The following is a 21749-nucleotide window of genomic DNA, read 5'->3' as shown; positions in this document are numbered from 1 at the left end:
CTTCCCCCAAAGGGAGAAGAAGAGAAATATGTGGTTGGATGTGAATAAACTATTGAGCTTTGAACAAGAGAAGCAAAATGGATCAGTACAAATGCCAGGAGGCCAAGATGCTGTGGACTACTCCCCAGGCAGCTAGGGGTTTTTTGCATTGTACTATCACAATGGTACTTCTGTGGCAGAGGAAGATAAGGAGAAGATGGGCTTGAGTGCAGATCCTAAGGTATTTTGGGGGGTGCCCACCACTTTTCAATGGCTTATGGAGAAGTTAGCTGGTGGCATGGGCTACTCAGAGGTCTATCTTGTTGTGTTTTTGAAAGATTATCTTATCTTTACTGATGTCTTATTTTAAAATCACAGTCAGTTCTGAATCTCACCCTGGCCCTCACCCCCATCCTTCAACTCTTCCCTGGAAGTGAACCCTTGGAACAAGTGAACTTTAGAACAAAGAAAAAAACATTCAACGAGAACAACCAATTCAGCGAATGCTGATTTTGATTTTGACAATATACATGTGACCCTGAGATCCCCAGATTTCTGGGGAGAAGAGCAAGGGATGGGTAATTATCTGTGATCTGGGTTCAAGATGGGTTATTACAATTATTCATAATGTGGCTTCTCTTTAACATTTTGTACATTTACCCTATTGTATTCATTGCATATTATTTCTCTGGTTCTGCCCATTTCACTCTGTATCAGTTCACATAATTCTTACCAGATTCCCCCATTGACCATTTCTTGTTTGGATCTAGATTTGTGATTTCACTGGTGTAGGGAATTCCTGGTGGCTTCCGCTCTGCCATTTACAGGCTTGGAGTTGCCCTGAGGCACTGAGGGGTTAAGTAACTTACCCAGGGTCACATATAGTCTTCCTGGCTCTGAAGCTGCCTCTGCATTTCTTACTACATAATAATATTCCATTATATTCATATGTCACAGTTTATCCAGTCATTTATTTTCTTGGTGATGGGTACTCAATTACCCTGAAAAGTGCTGCTTGGAATATTTTATATTTCCTTCTATTTTTACTTTTTGGGGGATATATGCCAATAGTGGCAACACTGGGTCAAAAGTTATAAACAGTTCAATGACTTTTTGGACAGGATTCCACATTATTTTCCAAAAGGGTTGAACCAAACCACAGCTCCACCAATAATGTATGTGTGCCTATCTTTCCACAGGCCCAAACTGTGTGGATTCCTGGTTTGGGACCCTGTTATATGCCTGAATCAAATCCACAAAAACCCAAATCAAGCCCACCAATATTAATTGTTCATCTAAGTGTTCAGCTTCAATTGTAAACTTTTTGAAGGCATAGATTAGGTCTGTGGACTTTTCTTTGAACAGTGTATCTCAAGTAGAATTACTAGGGTGATGAGGATGGTTGTACATCCCTCTCTTGCCATGCACATTTGGTGGTTTGATATTGTTGTTAATGTTAGATGCCCTTTCCTGGACAGGACCATGTCTTTCTACCTTTTCTGCACAGGGCTGTTGTGCGCATGGCCGGGGCTCAACGGATATGATGGCCAGTTTAGAGGAGATTCACCTGCAAAGAAGCAAACTCATTCACGGGCAGGTTAAAAACCTGGCCGTTTTGCTATAGTCCCTCCTTGGTATGTGTCTCTCGAGAAGGTGGCGTCCCCAGAAATCACCCCGCCCACCCCCACATTTACATGGCAATTATAATTTCTAAAGCACATTACAGTTTGCAAAGTTTTTTTTTTTCTTCAAAATGAAACCACTTCACCATATAACCTTTAAACTATACAGAGACTCCAGAATAGTTGTTGAAGAGGTTACCATGACCAAGAAGCCCTAGAGAATGATGGCAAAAGGGTCTGTGGGCCTACTTCATTCAACAGACACCAAGCTATGTCCAGGCATACCAGGGCAGTCCATCTTTGACGGGTGGGAAACCGAGGGAAGTCAACATAAGACACTGAGGCAGCCATGCCACCCCACCCCCCCAAGAGCATTGGACCCGTGCCACAGCACACATAAAACGGAGGCTGAGCCCTACCTGCCTTGTTCATTGAAGATGAAGAAGGCTGACTGGGAGTCTTGGAGAACATCATTTTCCTGGAGTCCAACAAAAGGCGGCAGTACCCTGCAATCAGGCAGGCAAAGTTGGTGGCTTCGGGCCATTCCATCAGCAGTACCAGAGGCTGGGAAGAAAACAGCACAAGACTAAGTTATTTCTGAGATAAGGAGAATGATCCGTGGAGGAATGATGTGCAACGTTAGCATATCCATTTTACAGATGTGGCAAGCAGAGTTCAGGTGACTTGCTCAAAGCCAAAGCCCCTATCTTCTGACTCCAAATGCAGTGTCTACTGAATGAAAAAGGGAGTTGTCTCTAACCTTAGGTGGATAAAGAGCTGTCTGTTCTGAGTACCTTCATTACTCATCTCTCCCATTTCCATCACTTTTTAGCTCCCTTTTGTGTATTGCTTTTCCCCATTAGAATGGAAGCTCCTCAAGGCCAGGGACTTTTTGCCCATTTTTGTATCCCCAGCACTTAACACAGTGCCTGGCACACAGTAATCAGCGCTGTACGAATGCTTGTTTCCTTTTTTTCTTGCCCATCTCCTTTCCTACTCCTTCCTATATTTCCTGAATGCTATATTTCAGGCCACTTCTTGAGTACAAGTCAATTGTACTTGTCACCATGCATGTCTGAATTGTCATTTGGGTCAGCCAGAATAGGCTATTGTATTGATGCTAAAAAAAAATGGGAAATGGATAAAGAAAAATTTGATTTCAATTATTACCATTTCCTACACAAGTCTAATCAGTGTAAAGCAATCATGCCAACGAGAAGGCCAAAAGAGCCCACTCAATCTCCTTATCAAATAGTTACACATGACAGCTTAACGGAAACACCAATTTAGAATATAATCTCCTATGTAAAACATTTCAGGAGGATGGGGAATAGTAGTGGAGAAAAATATCTGATTTATAGAAGGCTTGATGGAATACCCAATTCAGCCACTGGCAATTTTTATTAAGACAACAAACATGCTGTTCTGTGATTCTCAGCTATATAGCATAAATATTATTCAGTTTCATTGAGCAAACATGTATTAAGTGCCTACTACGTACAAGGAGAGGAAGTGCCTGTCTTGGAGGAGCTGACATTGTCCTGGTATTCAACATATACAAAGGGAAGTAAGCAGGAAAGTATAAACAGAGTGATTTCAGCTGACTTGGAGGTATCATGGAAAGCTTCATGTTGGAGGAAGTTAGGGGGTCTAAGAGGCAGAAGAGTGGAGAGAGTGCTCTCCAGACACATAGCACTATCTCTCCGAAGGGGAGAGGTATAATGTCACTTACAGGGAAGAGTTGGTACGCTAGTTTAACTGGAACAGAGAATAAATAAGAGGAGTCCTATGAAATGAGACTGGAATGTTAGGTAGGGAAGGGCTTTAGATGCAAAATGATTTTTTTTATATGTGATCTTAGGGAACTAGGGAGCTATTGAAGATTTCTGAGGAGGGAAGTCACATGGTCAGATCTATATCTTGGATAGCTTTGTAGAGGATGACCTAGTGTTACAAGATGAATTTTGGGGTTAGGGAGCATGTGCCTTGTGCTGCTGTGTTCCATCACCTTTGAGGAATGCAGGTCTGTCCCTCTGTTTCTCTGCCTTACTTGACATGGATAATTAGTCAGCCAATTGGCATTTACTAAGTGCCTCCTATGTGCTGGGCAGTCACTGAACAAAGTTATCTCTGTGGTTGCAAGAGATCAAAAGATCTGAGATCGGGGCAGCTGGGTGGTGCAGTGGATAGAGCACTGGCCCTGGAATCAGGAGGACCTGAGTTCAAATCCGGAATCAGACACTTGACACTTACTAGCTGTGTGACCCTGGGCAAGTCACTTAACCCCAATTGCCTCACCAAAAAAAAAAAAAAAAAGATCTGAGATCTTGAGCTGGAAAGGGGCTCAGAGGCCACCTAGGTCAAACCCTCTCTTCCATGGAAGTGACTTGGCTAAAGTCACACAGATAGTAGCTGAGGTATCTATCAAGAGATCTCATAAGATATTATCTAGACATAGGAGATACTTTTTGTCTCTTTTACTAAAGCCTTTAAGGCTGTGTTCTGCTCTGACAAATCAAGTGACTTTTCTTTAGGGAAGGCATAACGATGAGAATAATGGTGATTATGATAACTAACATTTTTATGGCACTATACTAAGCTCTTTACAACTATTATCTCATTTGATTGCTGCACCAACTCTGGGAGGTACTATTATTATCCCCATTTTACAGATGAGGAAACAGAGGCAAACAAAGGTGAAATGACTTGCCCAGGGTCACACAGTTGTCTAAGGCTAGATTTGAACTCAAGTCTTTTCCTGACTCCAGGACCGTTGTGCTACCTAACTGCCCCTAGCATTTATATAGTACCTACTATGTGATAGGTACTACGCTAAGCACTTTTTTTTAAAAACAGAATTCTCATATCTGCATGATATAACTTGCATTTATCCCCTTCTCTCCACAAACACTGCCACCATCTTAGTTCTCATCTCTCACTTAGACTATTATTACAATTGTCTCTTTTTTCTTTTCTTTTCCTTTTTTTGTGGGGCAATGAAGGTTAAGTGACTTACCCAGGGTCTCACAGCTAGTAAGTGCCAAGTGTTTGAGGCCAGATTTGAACTCAGGCCCTCTTGAATCCAAGGCCAGTGCTTTATCCACTGTGCCACCTAGCTGCCCCCTCCATAATTGTCTCTTAAAAGGTCTCCCTGTCTCCAGTCTGTCCCCTCTCCAATCTACCCTCCACCCAGTCCCCAAAGGGATCTGCTGGAAGCTTAGCTTCATTCAACCACATCATTTGCCCGCTCAAAAAAAAGCTGCTGGGGCTCCCTCTTGCCTAAGGATCAAATACAACTTCCATTTGGCTTTTGTAGCCCTTCCACTCCTGCCTATCTTTCTAGGCTAATTGTACAATTAACTGGTCTCCTTCACGTATTTAAAGTGCTAGCAAAACTGGACTGGAATGCTGGTCATCATATTAGACATTCCATTTCCCACCTCAAGGCCTTTGCATATGCCTGGAATGCACTCCACCTTCATCCTTGCCCACTGGAGACTCCAGCTTCCATCAAAGCTTACCTCCTATGGGAAGACTCTCCCTGAAAATTACTTTTATGCCTACTTCATAATTAATTTTCTATCTATATGTTGTTTCCCCTCCTTGAGGCCACCCCTCCCCCGATGGATTCACTCTTATTTTTGAATCCCTTTGTGCCTTGCACAAAGCTTGGTACATAATAGACACTTGTTGAATGACTTGGTATTAGAGAAGGTAAGGACTGGCCTGGCTGTGCCCAGGTCCCCTGACTTTCAAGCCAGTACTTCTTTTTTGTTTTTTCTGGGGCAATGAAGGTTAAGTGACTTGCCCAGGGTCACACAGCTAGTAAGTGTTAAATGTATGAGGCTGGATTTGAACTCAGGTCCTTCTGAATCCAGGGCTGGTGCTTTATCCACTGTGCTACCTAGCTGCCCCTAATCCAGTGTTTCTTTTTTGTTTGTTTTTTGTTTGTTTGTTTTCCAGGGCAATGGGGGTTAAGTGACTTGCCCAGGGTCACACAGCTAGTAAGTGTCAAGGGTCTGAGGCCGGATTTGAACTCAGGTACTCCTGAATCCAGGGCTGGTGCTTTATCCACTGTGCCACCTAGCCGCCCCCAAGCCAGTGCTTCTTACACAGTATTTGTCTGCTTTCTGTGAGTCAGTGGTGAATCAATGATGGCTAAAGTTCCACTCAAGCTCTGGAAACTTCTCTCCTAATTAAGTGCTTTTTGATCCCATTTATGCTACCTTTAGCTTACTGAAACTGAAAGGGAGATCTTTGTGTCCCCAGAGCCTAACACATAGTGGTGGGGGAGGGGGCAATGAATAAGTGCTGATTGCAGGGGAGGGTGTGACATCAAAGTGGCCTCTGCAGATGGGTCCCCTAGTCATTCCACCTACATTCTTGCCAAGAGATACACACACACACACACACACACACACACACACACATTTCTTTTCCTCAAGCCTAGCAAATGGTGCTCCACTTGTGGGGGCATCCATAGGGGCTGAGAAGGGAATCCAACACCACTCTTCTGGGTCTGCTTCTGTGAGCAATATCAGGGCCCAGGGACATCACCCCTAAGGCTTGACTCCAACAGAACAATGGATGTGCCTCCAGACTCCAGTCTCTCCCCAGCATGGATGGAAGGGAGTGGAAGCTGCGAGTGCTCACCTTAGCATCCAAGATGCTGGTTTCTACCCGGGCCACGCCTTGGTTCTCCTGGAACAGCTGGATCTTGCTGATTTTGCTGAACTCTGACAGCACGGTGGTGAGATTGGTCTTGAGGTCAATCACGTGGCTGATACCATGCCGGGGCCCCACCAGGAGGGTCGTCGCGGAGTGTTTCTCGTCCTGCGGGCAGGTGACCCCAGGCACATGCATTCAGAGAATTCGAAGGCAGGGGTAGAGGAGGTGGGGAGACATAAAGAGGGACTGGGGGGCAGCTCTGCTGGGCAAGGGGGTGCACTGGGCTGAGTCTAGCGGTTCATGGTGCCGGGCCTGGAGAGTGACTGGGAGGGAGAACCAGTTTGACCATTCTGCCACAAGGTGGATTTAGCCAGTAAGGCCCAGGCCCATCCTTGCATTTTTCCCTGGAAACATTCAGGTCTTGGATGTCTCCCTGACCCCTTCCTTCCCTTGGTCCCAGAGGGGGGCCCCAGTGGGGTCTTCATTTAAGCCTGCGGTGATCCCCAGTACACTGGACCCAAATAGCGAAGGGGACAAGGCCTGTATTCAGGCTTTCCCACCCCTGCTTTGGCGCCCTTTCCACCCAACTCCCTTCCTGCTGTCCTTGGCTCATCCCAAATACCCTTATGCATTGACCATGTCCTCCCATGCAGCACCTCCCATTCAGAACTTCCCCCCATTCAAACTTACCTGTCCCATCCTGGGTCCCATTCCCTCAGAGCCCTGCCAGGAACTAATCTGATAAACTTGTTTCTGAGAAGGTAATGGCTGATCATGGCTTAATGTGCTCCATGCCCCCAACCCCAGCCCCTCAGATAAATCTGCTTCTCCCAAGGGATTCTGGATGCTTTGAATCAAAGGAATGACAGGGTAGGCCAATATGGGAGATATTTTGGGGTAAGGGATCAAATCACAGAGGGTGGGTGGCTACCTGCTTAGGCAATACATAGGGCCAGCCCCTTGGGGGAGGTCACTGTAGCAGTGCTAAGTGATGCGGAAGGCTTCCTGGGCCTACCAAGGCCTAGCTCTATGCTGCTCCCTCTCCCTAGATATTCTTATCAGCTTCCTGTCAACACCTTGTTAAATGGTTTCCAGCCAGCACACCCTGAGGCCAATGTACAAGATGGGATCAAATGTGGTATGTACTGGCCTGGGCTCCACTCTTAGGGGGTACCCCAGGCTTGCTGGACCTGAATGGATGCACCCAGGAACAAGGGAAGAGGAATCACTTCTGACACTTCCCCAGGTGATGTGCTCTAAGGCCGGCCCCTCGTCCCCCACCCCAGCCCTCCCCACTCACCAGGCCCACAGTGTTGAACAGGACGCCTGTGAAGGTGGGAAGTTCGTTCAGTATCCGAAGGTATTGAAGCTTTGCCTGCATCTGGGAACCCTACAGAATAACAAGGCCCATGACTGCCAGGCCTTGGGAGAGAGGAGGTTAATATGGGATGGGCAAAGCAAAATGTTGTCCGAGTGGGATGTGAGGCTCCAAGTCAGAGAGGGAACTTGGCCAAGTCTCTTTGGCCCCTTTGATATCCCTTGCCCTCCCACCTCTCTGTCTCTTCTCCTCCATCTTCCAGGGCCTAGAGCTCTCAGGGTGGCCTTCGGTCTGTAATGTCCCAGTTGAGACTGCTCTCCCCTGGGGTCACTACTACCCAGCAGACACACTCATTCATATTCTGGGGTCTCTGACTCCAGACCAACTTCTCTCTCTGTACTCCATATGTTCTTGTAGTTGCCCATGCCCTGTGGGGCTTCTCTCTATACCAAGACCACAGAAGAAATGGGTACTCCCTTTGCTTCCGGGTCCTGACCTCTTGGAGGGACTGTGCCAAATGAATGGCTCTCTTGAAGGAAATGTACCCAGGGAAGGGCCATCCCTGGGTCCACCTCCAGAGCCACACCTGGCAGCCCAGAGACCAGAGGTGCCCGAGCAGAGCTCTTGGTGGCCAGCCAGCCCTGGGTACCTTGGTGCCGCTGGGGGGATGGGCTTGATGCGCCTTCAGTTGCTGGGACAGTGATTTCCGAAGGTTTTTCTCTTTGATGCTCTGTAGGAGGGAGGGAGGAAGAAAGGGTTCCAGGCCCCACTCCTTCCTAAAAGCAGAAAAGGAGGAAAACAATGAGACACACAAAGGTGAGAGAGAGAGAGAGAGAGAGAGAGAGAGAGAGAGAGAGAGAGAGAGAGAGAGAAGAAGAAGAAGAAGAAGAAGAAGAAGAAGAAGAAGAAGAAGAAGAAGAGAAGAGACAGAGAGAGGCAAAGAGACAGAAAGACAGACAGAGAGACAGGGAGAGAGAGACAGAGAGGCAGAGAAAGACAGACAGAGACAGAGAGAGAGATGGATAGAAAAACAGAGACAGAGAGAAAGAGACAGAGACAGAGAGAAAACAGAGACAGAGACAAAGAGAGACAGAGACAGAGAGAAGCAGAGGTGGTGAGTGATAGAAAACAGGTGCAGGGGGGAGGGGGGAAGATAGAAAAGCCTAGTTCTAGAGCTAAAAGGATCTTGAAAAGGCATCTAGTCCATCCCTTTGAATTTTACAGCTGAGAAAACTGATGTCTGGCAAACTGACAGGACTTGTCAGGCATTCTCAATCTAGAAGTGAAGTCAGAAGCTACCTAGTCCCACCCCCTCATTTTACAGATAGGGAAACTGAGGCCTAGTGAGATGGGAAAACTGGTCCACGGTCACATATAAAATCATTGCTGTAGAGCTGGTGGGGACCTCAGAGGTCATCTGGTCCCACCCCCTCATTTTACAGAGGAGGAAACTGAGGCCCTGAAAGGGAAGGGGCTTGCCCAAGGTCACACAGCTAAAAATAGCAAAGGTGGGATGTGAACCCTGGAGAGAGGCTGAGGAGGGAGACTGTAAGTAAGTTGGTTAAGAGAAACCTGAAGGCAAAGAGAGAGATGAGTATTCAGGAAGGTGTGTTTGAAGGCACTGCAGAACGCCACCAAGCTGGGCTGCAAATGAGGTCAGGCACAGAGCCTTCACCAGCAGCCCTGCCCTCTGAACTCTGTTCCTGCCTTCTTCTTCTTCTTTTTTTTTACAGGGCAATGAAGGTTAAGTGACTTGCCCAGGGTCACACAGCTAGTAAGTGTCAAGTGTCTGAGGCTACATTTGAACTCAGATCCTCCTGAATCCAGGGCTGGTGCTTTATCCACCGCAGTGCCACCTAGCTGCCCCCATGAACTCTGCTCCTTCTGACCCAGAGCATTTAGCATCTGTACCACTTGTTGGCTGTACACTTACCATTTCATCATAATGGCAATAACGAGCCCTTACATGGGTAGAACAGTCTGTGGTTTACATAACACAGTCATCTTTCAGCCATGATCCTGACAACAATCCTTTATGGGAGGCGAGTAAGGGTTTGTTTTATTGTTTGGATTGAGCCTCAGATTTCATGGGGTGTGAGGAAACTTCTTACCCATGGTGACCAAAAACCTGATCTGGAACTTAGGACCTTAGGGAGTTGCCTGGGCCACTTAGGTTAAATTAGTTGCCCAGGGTCACGGCCAATATGTCACAGGTGGGCCTTGAACCTGGGTCTTTGGTCTCCCAAGCAGGTCACCCACTGATCTGCATTTCATTATTATGCCCCTTTTACCAGTGAAAAAACCAAAGTGATCTGATCAAGGTCTCATGGTCATAGAAGCTGGGGAAACCAACTCCCTCATTTTACAAAGGAAGAAACTGAGGCACAGAGAGGCAAGGTGATATGCCAAGGTCCTAGATGTTAGAGTTAAGATTTGAACCCAGGTCTCCTGACTTCCAAGCCCGTGCTTCTTACACAGTATTTGTCTGCCTCCTGTGAGTCAGTGGTGAATCAGTGATGGCTAAAGTTCCACTCAAGCTCTGGAAACTTCTCTCCTAATTAAGTGCTTTTTGGTCCCAATTATGCTACCTTTAGCTTACTGAAACTGAAAGGGAGATCTTTGTGTCCCCAGAGCCTAACACATAGTGGTGGGAGAGGGGGCAATGAATAAGTGCTGATTGCAGGGGAGGGTATGACATCAAAGTGGCCTCTGAAGATGGGTCCCCTAGTCATTCCACCTACACTCTTGCCAAGAGATACATACACACATACACACTTCTTTTCCTCAAGCCTAGCAAATGGTGCACCACTTCTGGGGGCATCTGTTGGGGCAGGGGAGGGAATCGAACACCACCCCCCATTTCATAGAAATTATACCTACTAGAGATGGTGCAACAAATTGTGGTACATGAATGCAATGAATGAATGAATGAATGCAATGAATGAATGAATGAACAAATGAATGAATGAAAAAACATTTATTAAACACTTATATGTCGAGCACTGGGCTAAGCGCTGGGAATACAGATAGAAAAACCAATACGGTCTGCTCTTGAGGAGCTCACAATCTCATTGGAGGGGACAATGCACATCAGAGTTCAGCTGTAGGGTGGATGGAAAGATCTGGATGCCCTAATGCAGCAACAGGGCAGGTGACAAGGTCCAGGGTGCATCAGCAGGTCAGATGTTGAATGGTAAGGTCTGGCAGTCCTTCATGGCACTGAAAGGATTGTAGTTAATGACTCCCAGATTATCCATGTGGTGGGAATGCTGCCCCAGAGATGGAATCTGGTTGCCTTGGCACCAGGGGACAGGGAAAGGGACCTCTATAGTAGCTGAAATATTACCATGATCAGTAGAAAAATGAATATAGGGAATTATAAGAAAGAGAGGAAGGAAGCAGGGTAAACAGGACTAGGGATGATTAAAATGATGTAGAAAAATAGAAAAACAACAGCAAATCAGTAGCAACTAAACACTGTTTAATTATTCTGTCCAAGAAACTTGGCCTGATGAAGGAGTTGAGAAAAAGATATCTCCCTCCCTCTTTGGTAAAAGTGGAGGACTGTGAGATATTGCATATATTGTCTTTCCTCCACCATCTTGGCTCCCAATATTGCATATATTGTATCAATTGTTTCTGCTGAATTGTTTTGCTGGTTTTTTTCTTTGCTGTAAGATTACTAGGTGGGGCTGGGGTGGGGTGATGATGGTGGTGAGGGGACAGATTAGGAAATGAAGGTGATATCAAAGAAAGTCTACCCAAGTTGAACTAGCTATCCTCAGTCACCCTTGCCCAATGCTCTATTCTCTTGGGGGCTGGTTTCCTAATTCCTGCTCTGTCCTATACAATGCCCCATCCCACTCCCGACTCCCTGAACACCTCTTGGAACAACTCACTCCACATTCTTGAGGGAGAACTTCTGGCTGGGACGTGCGGCAGAGACAGTGATGTAAATGTGGAGCGCGGCAAGGCCTAAAAGCATCTCAGGCTTGGGGTCCATTCCAAAGCGTTCTCGGATAACGTCATTTCGGCTCTGGGAGAGAGGTGAGGAAGGACTCCAAGTCAGGCCCTTGCCTAGCTAGCTAGGCCCAACCCTGATTCCCCTCCACTCCCGATCCTTCCACCTCCAGTGGAAATGATTTAAACCGACTCCTAAAATTGGCTTGAGCTGTCTTCCCTTTCCACCCTAGGGGGTGCAAAGGCTGCTTGCCCAGAGTCTAAGTTAAGGCACCAAGTTGTTTTCAGTGTTGTTGTTTGTCCTTCATTCTCGAAGAAGACCATGACATCAGGGTGATGTCTTGACTTGCATCAAATTGGATTTAAGTGAGGGAGTGTTGCACAAGGTCACCAACCTCACTCTCTCCTCCAGAGCCATCTGGGTCCAGTGGCAAGATAGATAGATAGATAGATAGATAGATAGATAGATAGATAGATCAGGATAACTAGAGATGGCCCCAGATGTTTAAGGCAGTTGGGGTTAAGTGACTTGCCCAGGGTCACACATCTAGTAAGTGTCTGAGATGAGATCTGAAATCAGGGCCTCCCAACTTCAGGGCCAGTGCCCTATCCACTGCATGTATTAGAAATGAGAAAGGGTTAGAATTAGAGGAAATGTTAAATCGCAGCAGAATAGTCAAGGCCACGGTGGCTTTTTCTTGGGCCCTCCTAAATGTTTCCTTTTACCCATAATTCCAGCAAGCCTCTCCTCCCTTCCATCTCCTAGTGGAAGGTGCCCTTATCTTATCTGGGCAGCTAAACTGGTTACTTTTGCCTCAAATCTATCTTCTGCTCAGTGTTGATTCCCAGGGCTGTGGGCCTCCCCGAAGTCATCACCAAAGGCAATGGCAGCTCCCTCCCCACCTTCAGCTCCTCTCCTTAGAACCTTCTTTCTTCCCATGCCTGAAGGAGCTAGTTCTTTAAATATAAATACATCACTGTATCCACTCCTACTTTTAGAATTCATTGCTCAGAGAAGAAGCTAGTGGTGGTCTGTTCTAGTGCCAAGAGCCACCCCTTCTAGCCCAGGGCCACTGGATACCCTGGAGCAATGGGAAAAGGCCTCAGGTGACACTGACCTTGGCACCTTAAAGCCCATGCTAAAGGCACCTTGTCCAACATAGGTGGCCAGCTTTCTTAGCAAGGGGGAAATGGTGGCCTTCTCTCTTATCATCCTGCCACCTTCCATCAATATCCCTATTTCCCTGAGATCTGTGCTAACCATCCTGCCAGACAGCCCTATTCCTCAGTCTTGACATCTTGGAGGGGAAAAGAAAACCCTTTTCAAAGGACCTTGACCCAGAGCCTGGGTTGTGGGCAATAGTGAGAGGGGACAGGGCCAGTCCTCCTTCCCCAACCTGAAGGGGATCCCACAGCTGCACATGTGAACAAGGGCAGTGCCAACATGAAGCCCTACTGGTTGGAGGCCAGATGCCCCTAAGCCTCAGAAAGAGGGGACTTGGTTAATTTTTGTCCTTGTATCCTAGCAGAGAGCCTGGCATGGAGTGGCCCCACAGTAAATACAACCAGATTAGTGCCAGCCTTTTGCTCAGGGGACGATGAAGCTGGGGAGGCACCAAAGGGCCAATCTTGAAAGATAACATTTGACAGGGATATAATTGAAGTCTACATTTTCATTAGAGGAGAGGACATGACTTATGCATCTGTACTCCCAAAACGTGGGCCTAGGAGGCCACTGTAGAAACCTGAAGAAATTGGTTTGAGAAGGAAGAAAATGAAGGAGAGGGGAGGTTGCTACCCAATGGTCAAGCCTTGGTGACTTTGAGAAGTGGGATGCAACAAAGACAGCTTCTGGGTATGCTGGCATTTGGGCTGTGGTTTCATTGACATAGCAAACTCCCAGAAAATGAACTCTCTCTACCAATGCAGGTTGACACCTTCTCTGCAACTTAAGAGTCTTAGAGCATTGCCTACAGCTCAGAGAGGTTTTGCTTGCCCAGGGTCCCAGAGCCATTGGATGGGACTTGAACTTGAATCTCCCTGGCTCTGAGGCTATACAAGTATGCAATCAGGGATTGGCCAGGCAAGAACTTATGTGATGGCATGCACAGGAGGGAATGGGGCTGCCTGAAAAATGGCCACATTTATGAGAACCCAAGGAAGAGAGTGGCAGAGGCTTTGACTATATGGGAAATGCCACTGAATATATCTGAATAATAGATTTCTTTTTCTTCTGCCCTGTCATTTTTTTTCAGGGCAATGAGGGTTAAGTGACTTGCCCAGGGTCACACTGCTAGTAAGTGTCAAGTGTCTGAGGCCGGATTTGAACTCAGGTCCTCCTGACTCCAGGGCAGGTGCTTTATCTACTGCAGTGCCACCTAGCTGCCCTTGGTATTCATTTCTTTTGTTTTTGTTTTTTTACAGGGCAATGAGGGTTGTGACTTGCCCAGGGTCACACAGCTAGTGCCCAGTGTCTGAGGCTGGATTTGAATTCAGGTCCTCCTGAATCCAGGGCAGGTGCTTTATCTACTGCAGCGCCACCTAGCTGCCCTTGGTATTCATTTCTAATAACTTGATGCCTTAAGTTAAGACTAAAGGTACCATGTAGAAGCAGAATATCCAAGGTGAGATATTATGAGGTGTTAGGGCCATCAAAAGCATTCCCTGCACCTTGGAACCTTATCTCCAATGGCCTCTGGTGCCTCGGGGTCAGAGGCAGGGGAATGACCTAACTGGTTCTCCTTTCTTTTTGCCCAGCAGCCTGGGTACTGGCAGCTCCCTCAGGGCTAGGTAGCTAAGACTCTTCCTGGACAGAAGCAGCTCATGCTACCCCAATGGAAAGCCCGGATTTGAAGCTTGAGAGGGTTAGCCCTAGCTAGCTGCTGGGCTGGTCTGTGGTGCTGGCCAGCTGCCGGCTGCCTATGTGTGTGTGTTCACTCTCCACTTGTGCCCATGTCCACCCCCTTTCCAGGACCCCAGCCTACTTCCCTTACCTGGATATATAGGTACTCAAAGGCAGCAGGATCTTGGCGCAACAACTCCACAGGGTCTTTGGGAAAGAAGCTCACCCGGAAGAGGCATCTCATACCTTGGTAGTGTGTTCTCTGTACCACCTGAGCAGAGATCAGAGCAGGAGTTGGGGAGAAGCCAGCCCAGCAGCTAGGGAGGACTGGGGGCAGGGGCCTGTTTCCCTAGCTCCCCCGGGGGTCTCAGACAGAAGAGCATCGTTGGAACCAGCCAGAATCAGCTCATGACAGCCTGATGTCAAATTTGTAGTATGAACACCTACACCTTAAACATCAGCAAATGCCACAAATCAGGGCTTGATTTATTGGGAGTGTCTGGAGTTCAGAAAGTGGCCAAGAAAATGTTAATAATGTAGATGAAACAGAAAAGTGTGTCCTGCATCCATTTGTTCCCAGAGGGCTGGTTGTTAAATGGTTTCTTTGCCAGCACACTACTTGGGCAGGTCTGAGCTACACTGAGGAGAAAGAAAGAGCAAGCACCAGGGAGCCAACAGGTCAAAGAATCAGAGATCCAGAGTTAGGCTGGCTTGAGAGTCCAAAGATCCGGGTTCAAATCTTGTCTCTGCCACATTCTATCTGTGTAGCCTTGGTCAACATCCTGTCTAGAGCCATAGGGAGGAAAGCAGTGGAAATGGGATTCAAACTCGGGTCCAGAGATGTAGGTCAGGCCTGCCGCCACAGTTGGGAATCATGTCACAAAAATGACAGCAGAAGTAGAGAGTATCTGAGAACTTTCTTCTTCACTAGCTAGATCTAAGCCATGGCACATAAGGAAAGATTCCCAAATTTACCTTCTGTGAAGCTATTGCCATAGCTCAGAAGACCCCCTACCTCAGGGCCTTCCGAGCCGTGTCAGACCTCAACAATACCTGGTGACCTGAGAGAGCTTAATTTAAACCTCATCAAGGAAGCAAAAAGCCTCTTGGGGAGGCTGAGCTGCCAACTTTGTGATTTTCCAATGCACTCTTTGATCTTCAATGGCTGAAAGCTACAGGGGACCCCCGGAGGCCTCTAGTCCAAAGCACTTGTTTTTGTTGGTTTTGTTTTGTTTTGTTTTGTTTTTGTGAGGCAATGAGGGTTAAATGACTTACCCAGGGTCACACAGCTAAGTGTCAAGTGTCTGAGGCCAGATTTGAACTCAGGTCCTCCCAAATCCAGGGACGGTGCTTTATCCACTGTGCCACCTAGCTGCCCCCCAAAGCACTCCCCCAGGGAGCTTAAGGTGATTTGCCCAAGGTCACACATAGGATCATAGTTCTCGAGCTGAAAGGGACCTCAAAGACCATCTAGTACAACTCTCCTTGTTTTACCCCAAAAGGAAACTGAGGCCCAGAGAGTTTAAGGTGACTTGCTAAAGGACACAAGGCTAGAACTATAGATTACACCTGAAAGAGACCTCAGGAGCCATACCAGTGACCTTTGAAAGATCATGGCAGCAGCTAGGTGGCACAGTGGATAAAGCACCAGCCCTGGATTCAGGAGGACCTGAGTTCAAATCCAGTTTCAGACACTTGACACTTACTAGTTGTGTGACCCTGGGCAAGGCACTTAACCCTCATTGCCCCACAAAAAGAAAAGAAGAAAAAAGAATAAAAGAAAGAAAAAAGAAATAGTTTCTATTTTTTAAAAAGATCATGACAAATAGTCAATCAACACTTATTAAGCACCTACTATGTGCCAGACACTGTGCTAAGTGCTGGAATAGGCCAGAAGAAGGCTAGGGAAGGGCACAGAATCTTTATTGTCCAAAAAGGGATAAAAATGATGTCTCTATTGGCTGGTGAGCTTTCCATCGACTGGCAAAATCCTAGAATATATTCCTAAAGGGACAGATAGTGATCATCTACAAAAGGAAATGGTACTTGACAGAATGGCTCATTAAGAGCCATGTTAGACCAATCTCATTCCCCATTTTTTGACAGGATCTCTCCCCTATACTGGGAGATCAGGGCAATGCTCTAGATGAGCTTGTCAAAATGCTGTACTGGAATCGATATAAAGTCTCTCATGCTCTCCTTGGGAACAAGGAGGGATTTGGACCGGACAACATATCATTTGGTGGGTTTGGGAACCAGCTTGTTGATGAGAACCCAAGAGCAGTCAGCAACGGTATGATGTCAGCTTGAATGAAGACCTATAGCGGAACACCCTAGAGAGCTGTAACATTTTTATTAATGACTTGGACAAAATCCAATTTGATTGCTTATCCAATTTGCAGATGATACACAGCTGGGAGAGATGAAAACAACTGAGATTTCACCTCACACCCAGCGAATTGATAAAGATGAGAAAAAATGGGAACAGTCGATGTTGGAGGGGCTACAAGAAGACAGGCATTCTGCTAGTGGAGCTGTGAGTTGGGCCAACCATTATGAAAAACCACCTGAATTAATTATTTGAGAAATGTGTTTAAAATGTTCATAACAGTTGACCCAGTGATCCCAATACTGGGAATATGCCCAAATATTCATGGCAACCCTTTGGGGGGTGACAAAAAGCTAGAAACTATGAGGGTGCCCATTAATTTTGGAAATGCTGGAAAAAGTGTGGTATTCATACGTGATGGGTTATTATGCAATAAGAAATGACAACTATGAGGGGTTCAGAGAATCATGGGAAGATTTTACAATCTGATGCAAAGTGGAGTAACTAGAAGAACAAGCTTAAAGATCACAGGCACATAAATAAAAAAGATCATGGAAAGGAAGAAGCTCAGCTTTTGAGTAATTGTAATAACAATCTTGATTTCAAAGAACATATAATAAAGCATTCCTTCTCACTTCTTGGTAGAGGGATAGGAGACCGCAAGGGCAGAAACATGCATCCTTGGTTAGATGTGGTCACTGCATCTGTTGTTTTTGCTTAATGGTTGTTCTTTGTTATAAAAGAGGGATGGATTACATCTGAAATGACTGATGTCAAAGCAAAAGGCATCAATAAAGCTTACTAAAAAAATTCCAAAGCTGGTAGGAGAATAACTAACATGTCAGAAAACTTCTGTGAAAAGATATAATACATTGGACCAAACCAAAAAGATGATATTCAGCAGAGATAAATGTAAAGTCTCATACACTTGGGGTCAAAAAAATCAATTTCCCAAGTGTAAAGACAGGGGAGATGTGGTCTAGATAGCCATTCATACAGAAAAGGACCATAATCTCAATAAGAATCAACAGGAAGGGCATTGATAAACTTGAGAGTATCCAGAGGTAGACGGAAAAGGATGGTTAAGGGCTATTAGAGGACAAGATGAAGGAAGTGAAGATATTTATCCTGGAGAAGAGAAGGCTTCCTTAGCTAGGGCAACATCATAGTCTTATCTGAAGTATCTGAAAGGGAGGAGAGATTAGACTTATTCTGGTTAACCCCACTGGGCAAGGAAAAATGGCAGTAGTATACAGAGAGAGGAAGATTTAGGACTGATCTCAACAAAAATGAATCTCTGAATTCAAAGGAGTAGAATGGGCTGCAATAGGATAGAAGGCTGTTGACCACCTTTTGGTGGGCTTCAAAGTAAAGGCTGGAGGACTGCTTGGATGAATGAAAAACGCTTTTTTTTCAAGCACTTACTATGTGCCAAGCATTGTGTCAAGTTTGGGGGCTACAAATTCTAATAGAGAGATGCAAAGGAGTTCAGTTCCAGAGCATATTAGGAGGCCCCATGGTACTTAGGGTACAGCAGCAAAGCAGATGGTAATGCCTCTTCTTTGATATAATTTTGACTTGTTGTGAATGTTGTAGAAGGGATCAGTGGTGTCAAATTCAAATAGCAAACCCTGTAGAAGCATTCCTGAGGCCACATGTTGACTTAGAAAACCATATATCAACATTATCTATGTTCTATTGAATTTTCATTTATTTTATTAAATATTTCCCAATTCTTTTTTAATCATGTTTGGGACCACTAGGGAGTGTCACCTGAGGATGGCGTGTTTACCACCTCTGCACTAGATGGTTTCTGAGCTTCTGTCCAGCCGTGAGATTCTTTTTCATTCTAAATATCACAGCTCTGCTGAGGGAATATCATGGGTAGGTAGATAAGAAAAGTGCCTATCTTTTCTTGTTGTTGTTTTTTTTTGCAGGGCAATGAGGGTTAAGTGACTTGCCCAGGGTCACACAGCTAGTAAGTGTCAAGTATCTGAGGCTGGATTTGAACTCAGGTCCTCCTGAATCCAGGCCAGTGCTTTATCCACTGTGCTACCTAGCTGCCCCCAATGCCTATCTTTTCTAACTTGGTTCCCTAGGTGGTCCTGAAATTCCCTTGGGTTCTCATCCCCCCTTCATACCCACCCTAAACCACCACCTAGAAATGGGATCTGGATCTCTATGGTCCTCTAAGGGTAGATGGGATACTCAATGGAGCTCTAGGGAACAAGATTCCAAGACTGGCTGTCCTCCTCAGGCCAGCTTTCCCAGGAAGGACCCTCTACAAACCACAAAAAGAGGAGTCACTTACATGGGCCAGGGGCTGTTTGTCTTGGAGAAGCAGGAACTTGTGACTCTGTTCTGGACTCGCATACTCCAGGACGAGAGCAAAGTGTTCAATGTACCTTAGGGAGAGGCGGTCCTGCAATGTCACCATCACATCCTGAGGAAAAGAAGATAAAGGCCTGAGGGGCTGACCTTTGCCCACTCTGCCATCCTAATAATCCAATTCCTGGGAAAGGAACATCAGAAAGGAAGGAAGGAAAAGAAAAGAAAAGAGAAGGAAAAAAGAAGGAAAGGGAGAAAAAAGGAAAGGAGGAAAGAAAGAAAAAAGAAAGAAAGGGAGAAGGGGAGGAAGGGAGGAAGGGAAGAAGGGAGGAAGGAAGAAAAGAAAGGCCCAAGAAAACAGAGACAGACAGAAGATTCCAGAGAGGGCCCCGTGAAGCCAGATCCAGCTAGTGACCTATTGTAGCTCCTGCTCCCAGGCCGCTTGGTTGTCACAGCAGAGAATTCTGCCCATCACTCCATGCTCTGAGCTCTAGACAAGCACATAAGCCTAGGGATAGAGTGACGCTCAGAGGCATGACAAAGGCTAGCTTAGAAACAGGGTAGCAGGCAAGAGCAAGGAGCTTTGGGCAAGCTAAAAGGCCAAGAGCTGAAACACCCCCTTTGTACCCACTGAGAGCCATTTAGCCAACTGAACGCTCAGGGTAGATGGTTGGAAAATATTGTCCTGTCTCATATTAGTCGTTGCAGGGCAGGTGCTGCTTGGAATTGCTAGAGGGAGTTTCCTCGCCGGGAGGTCTCTTAGACTAAAGAAATCACAGGTGCAGACCATTACACAGGTAAATCAAAACCGAGCCAATGTTGCTGGAGCCGAGACAAGGGCAGATGAGATTTTCAGCCCATTTAGCACTGGGAACCTGGACAGCCAAGCCAAGCGTTGCCAACCAAAGTTACAAGCTTAATGGCTCCCGGGCCATGCTGTCAGCTCACCCAGGCACCTCTCGGATACAAGTGCCTTGGCAGCCTGTCAAAGTGCCAATGAGCAGCCAACTGCACCCTCCATGGAGTTGGAGCCAGAGCCACGGCCAGAGGCCACGCCCTGCAGCCACTGAAGGCAGTGGTTAACAGCAGGTTGGGGGAGTGCGAGGAAAGAAAAACCAGAGAAAATATCCAATGCCGCAAAGACCCAAGAGCACAGTCATAGGCACCGAGACTGAGAAATTTAGAGCCAGAAGGGACTGACCCCCTTGTTTTATACAGGAAGAAACTGAGGCTCTGCTCAAGGTTCCACATGGGATTAGTCAGCCTCCTCAGTTTACAGATGAAGAAAATGAGGCAACAGATGAGGCAACAGAAATCAAGGACCTCAGAGACCCTTCCCACTCAATATACATGCAAATCGAACCTCGACCTTGGGAGTGAACAGGTGTCCTTTGCTTCAATAAGCTCTCTACTATTTGGCTTCTCCCACAGACAGAGGCAAGTATTCCATGATGCCACAAAACTGTGGGGACAGCCTTAGCCCACATCCCTAGATATGAGGAAGGCTGGGTCATTAATCTGAAACTATTATCCTAGATTAGTTCTGTAGTTTCTGTCCCTTCCTTCACTGCTTCCAGAGTCGGGCCTAAAGTCCTCTAGGAAGCTCCTGGTTCAATCCATCTGTGTTAGGAGCTCTGGAGGAGTTGATACTCACATGGTCTAGGGCCTGAATTCCTTCCACCTGCCCCGGGTTTCTCCAGATAGGCAGGACAGCCAAGGGTCACCATCAAGGGAACTGTGGCTTTGGTTCCCGTCTGTGCCTCTAGGGAGATATTGTGTGTGTATGTATGCATATGTATGTGTATAGCATCCTGGTGTGTGTGTGTGTGTGTGTGTACACACACACACATACATATATACACATATATGTGTGTGTGTGTGTAAATGTGTATATCATCCTGGTGTGTATATATGTATGCATATGTATGTGTATAGCATCCTGGCAACCCATATTTATGTGTGTGTATATATATATAAATGTTTAGTCTAAAATATAAAGTGGATGTTTTAATATTTAACATTAGTTAATAACATATTTAATATATTTAAATAATAGATATATATACAAACGAATATGCATATACTAAATATTAGTTTATATATACCAACAAATAGTGTGTGTGTATATATATATTTGTTTGCATATAGATTAACAGGAGGATACATACATACATACAGATATGTGTATATGTATCTATATATCATCCTCTTAACCCATATTCATGTGTGTATATGTGTGTGTGTCTCTATTTTTTTGAGTTGTTGCTATTGAGTCATTTTAGTCATGTCAATTCTTTGTGACCCCCACTTAGGGTTTTCTTGGCAGAGATACTGGAGTAGTTTGCCATTTCTTTCTCCAGCTCATTTTACAGAAGAGGAACTGAGTCAAGCAGGTTGAAGTGACTTGCCCAAGGTCACAAGTATCTGATACCAGATTGAAACTCAGGAAGAGGAATCTTTCTGATTCTAGGCCCAGCCTTCTGTCCACTACAGCGCCACCTAGCTGCCAGTATTATTTATATACTAATTGTATGTATGAATCATCCTCTTGACCCATGTTTAGTTTGTGTGTGTATATACATGTGTAAACATGGGTCAAGAGGATGATACACACATACACACATATACATATACATACACACACACAAATATGTGTATATCTATGTATCTCATTCTATTGACCCATAGTTTGTGGTCTACTAA

At 45.9% G+C, this 21749-nt stretch overlaps 1 protein-coding gene across 8 annotated transcripts in view; it reads right to left on the bottom strand.

Moving 5' to 3' along the window:
• The window catches only part of FRMPD3 (FERM and PDZ domain containing 3), a 118586-nt gene that overhangs the window by 24465 nt on the left and 72372 nt on the right, over nt 1-21749 (bottom strand). For 6 of the 8 annotated variants that reach the window (XM_043974776.1, XM_043974774.1, XM_043974778.1 and 3 more), the window contains 7 exons: nt 19030-19161; nt 14541-14660; nt 11487-11623; nt 8237-8363; nt 7570-7659; nt 6255-6434; nt 2021-2165 (listed from right to left, as the gene is read on the bottom strand). In XM_043974776.1, the coding sequence (XP_043830711.1) occupies nt 2021-2165; nt 6255-6434; nt 7570-7659; nt 8237-8363; nt 11487-11623; nt 14541-14660; nt 19030-19161 (931 nt within the window). Of the gene's footprint in view, nt 1-2020; nt 2166-6254; nt 6435-7569; nt 7660-8236; nt 8364-11486; nt 11624-14540; nt 14661-19029; nt 19162-21749 lie in introns of those variants that run through there. The other 2 variants (XM_043974780.1, XM_043974781.1) reach the window with 2 other exon arrangements.

Source organism: Dromiciops gliroides, chromosome X (genome assembly GCF_019393635.1).
Source record: "Dromiciops gliroides isolate mDroGli1 chromosome X, mDroGli1.pri, whole genome shotgun sequence".
Classification (NCBI taxonomy): domain Eukaryota; kingdom Metazoa; phylum Chordata; class Mammalia; order Microbiotheria; family Microbiotheriidae; genus Dromiciops; species Dromiciops gliroides.
This window is presented reverse-complemented; position numbering and strand designations above follow the sequence as displayed.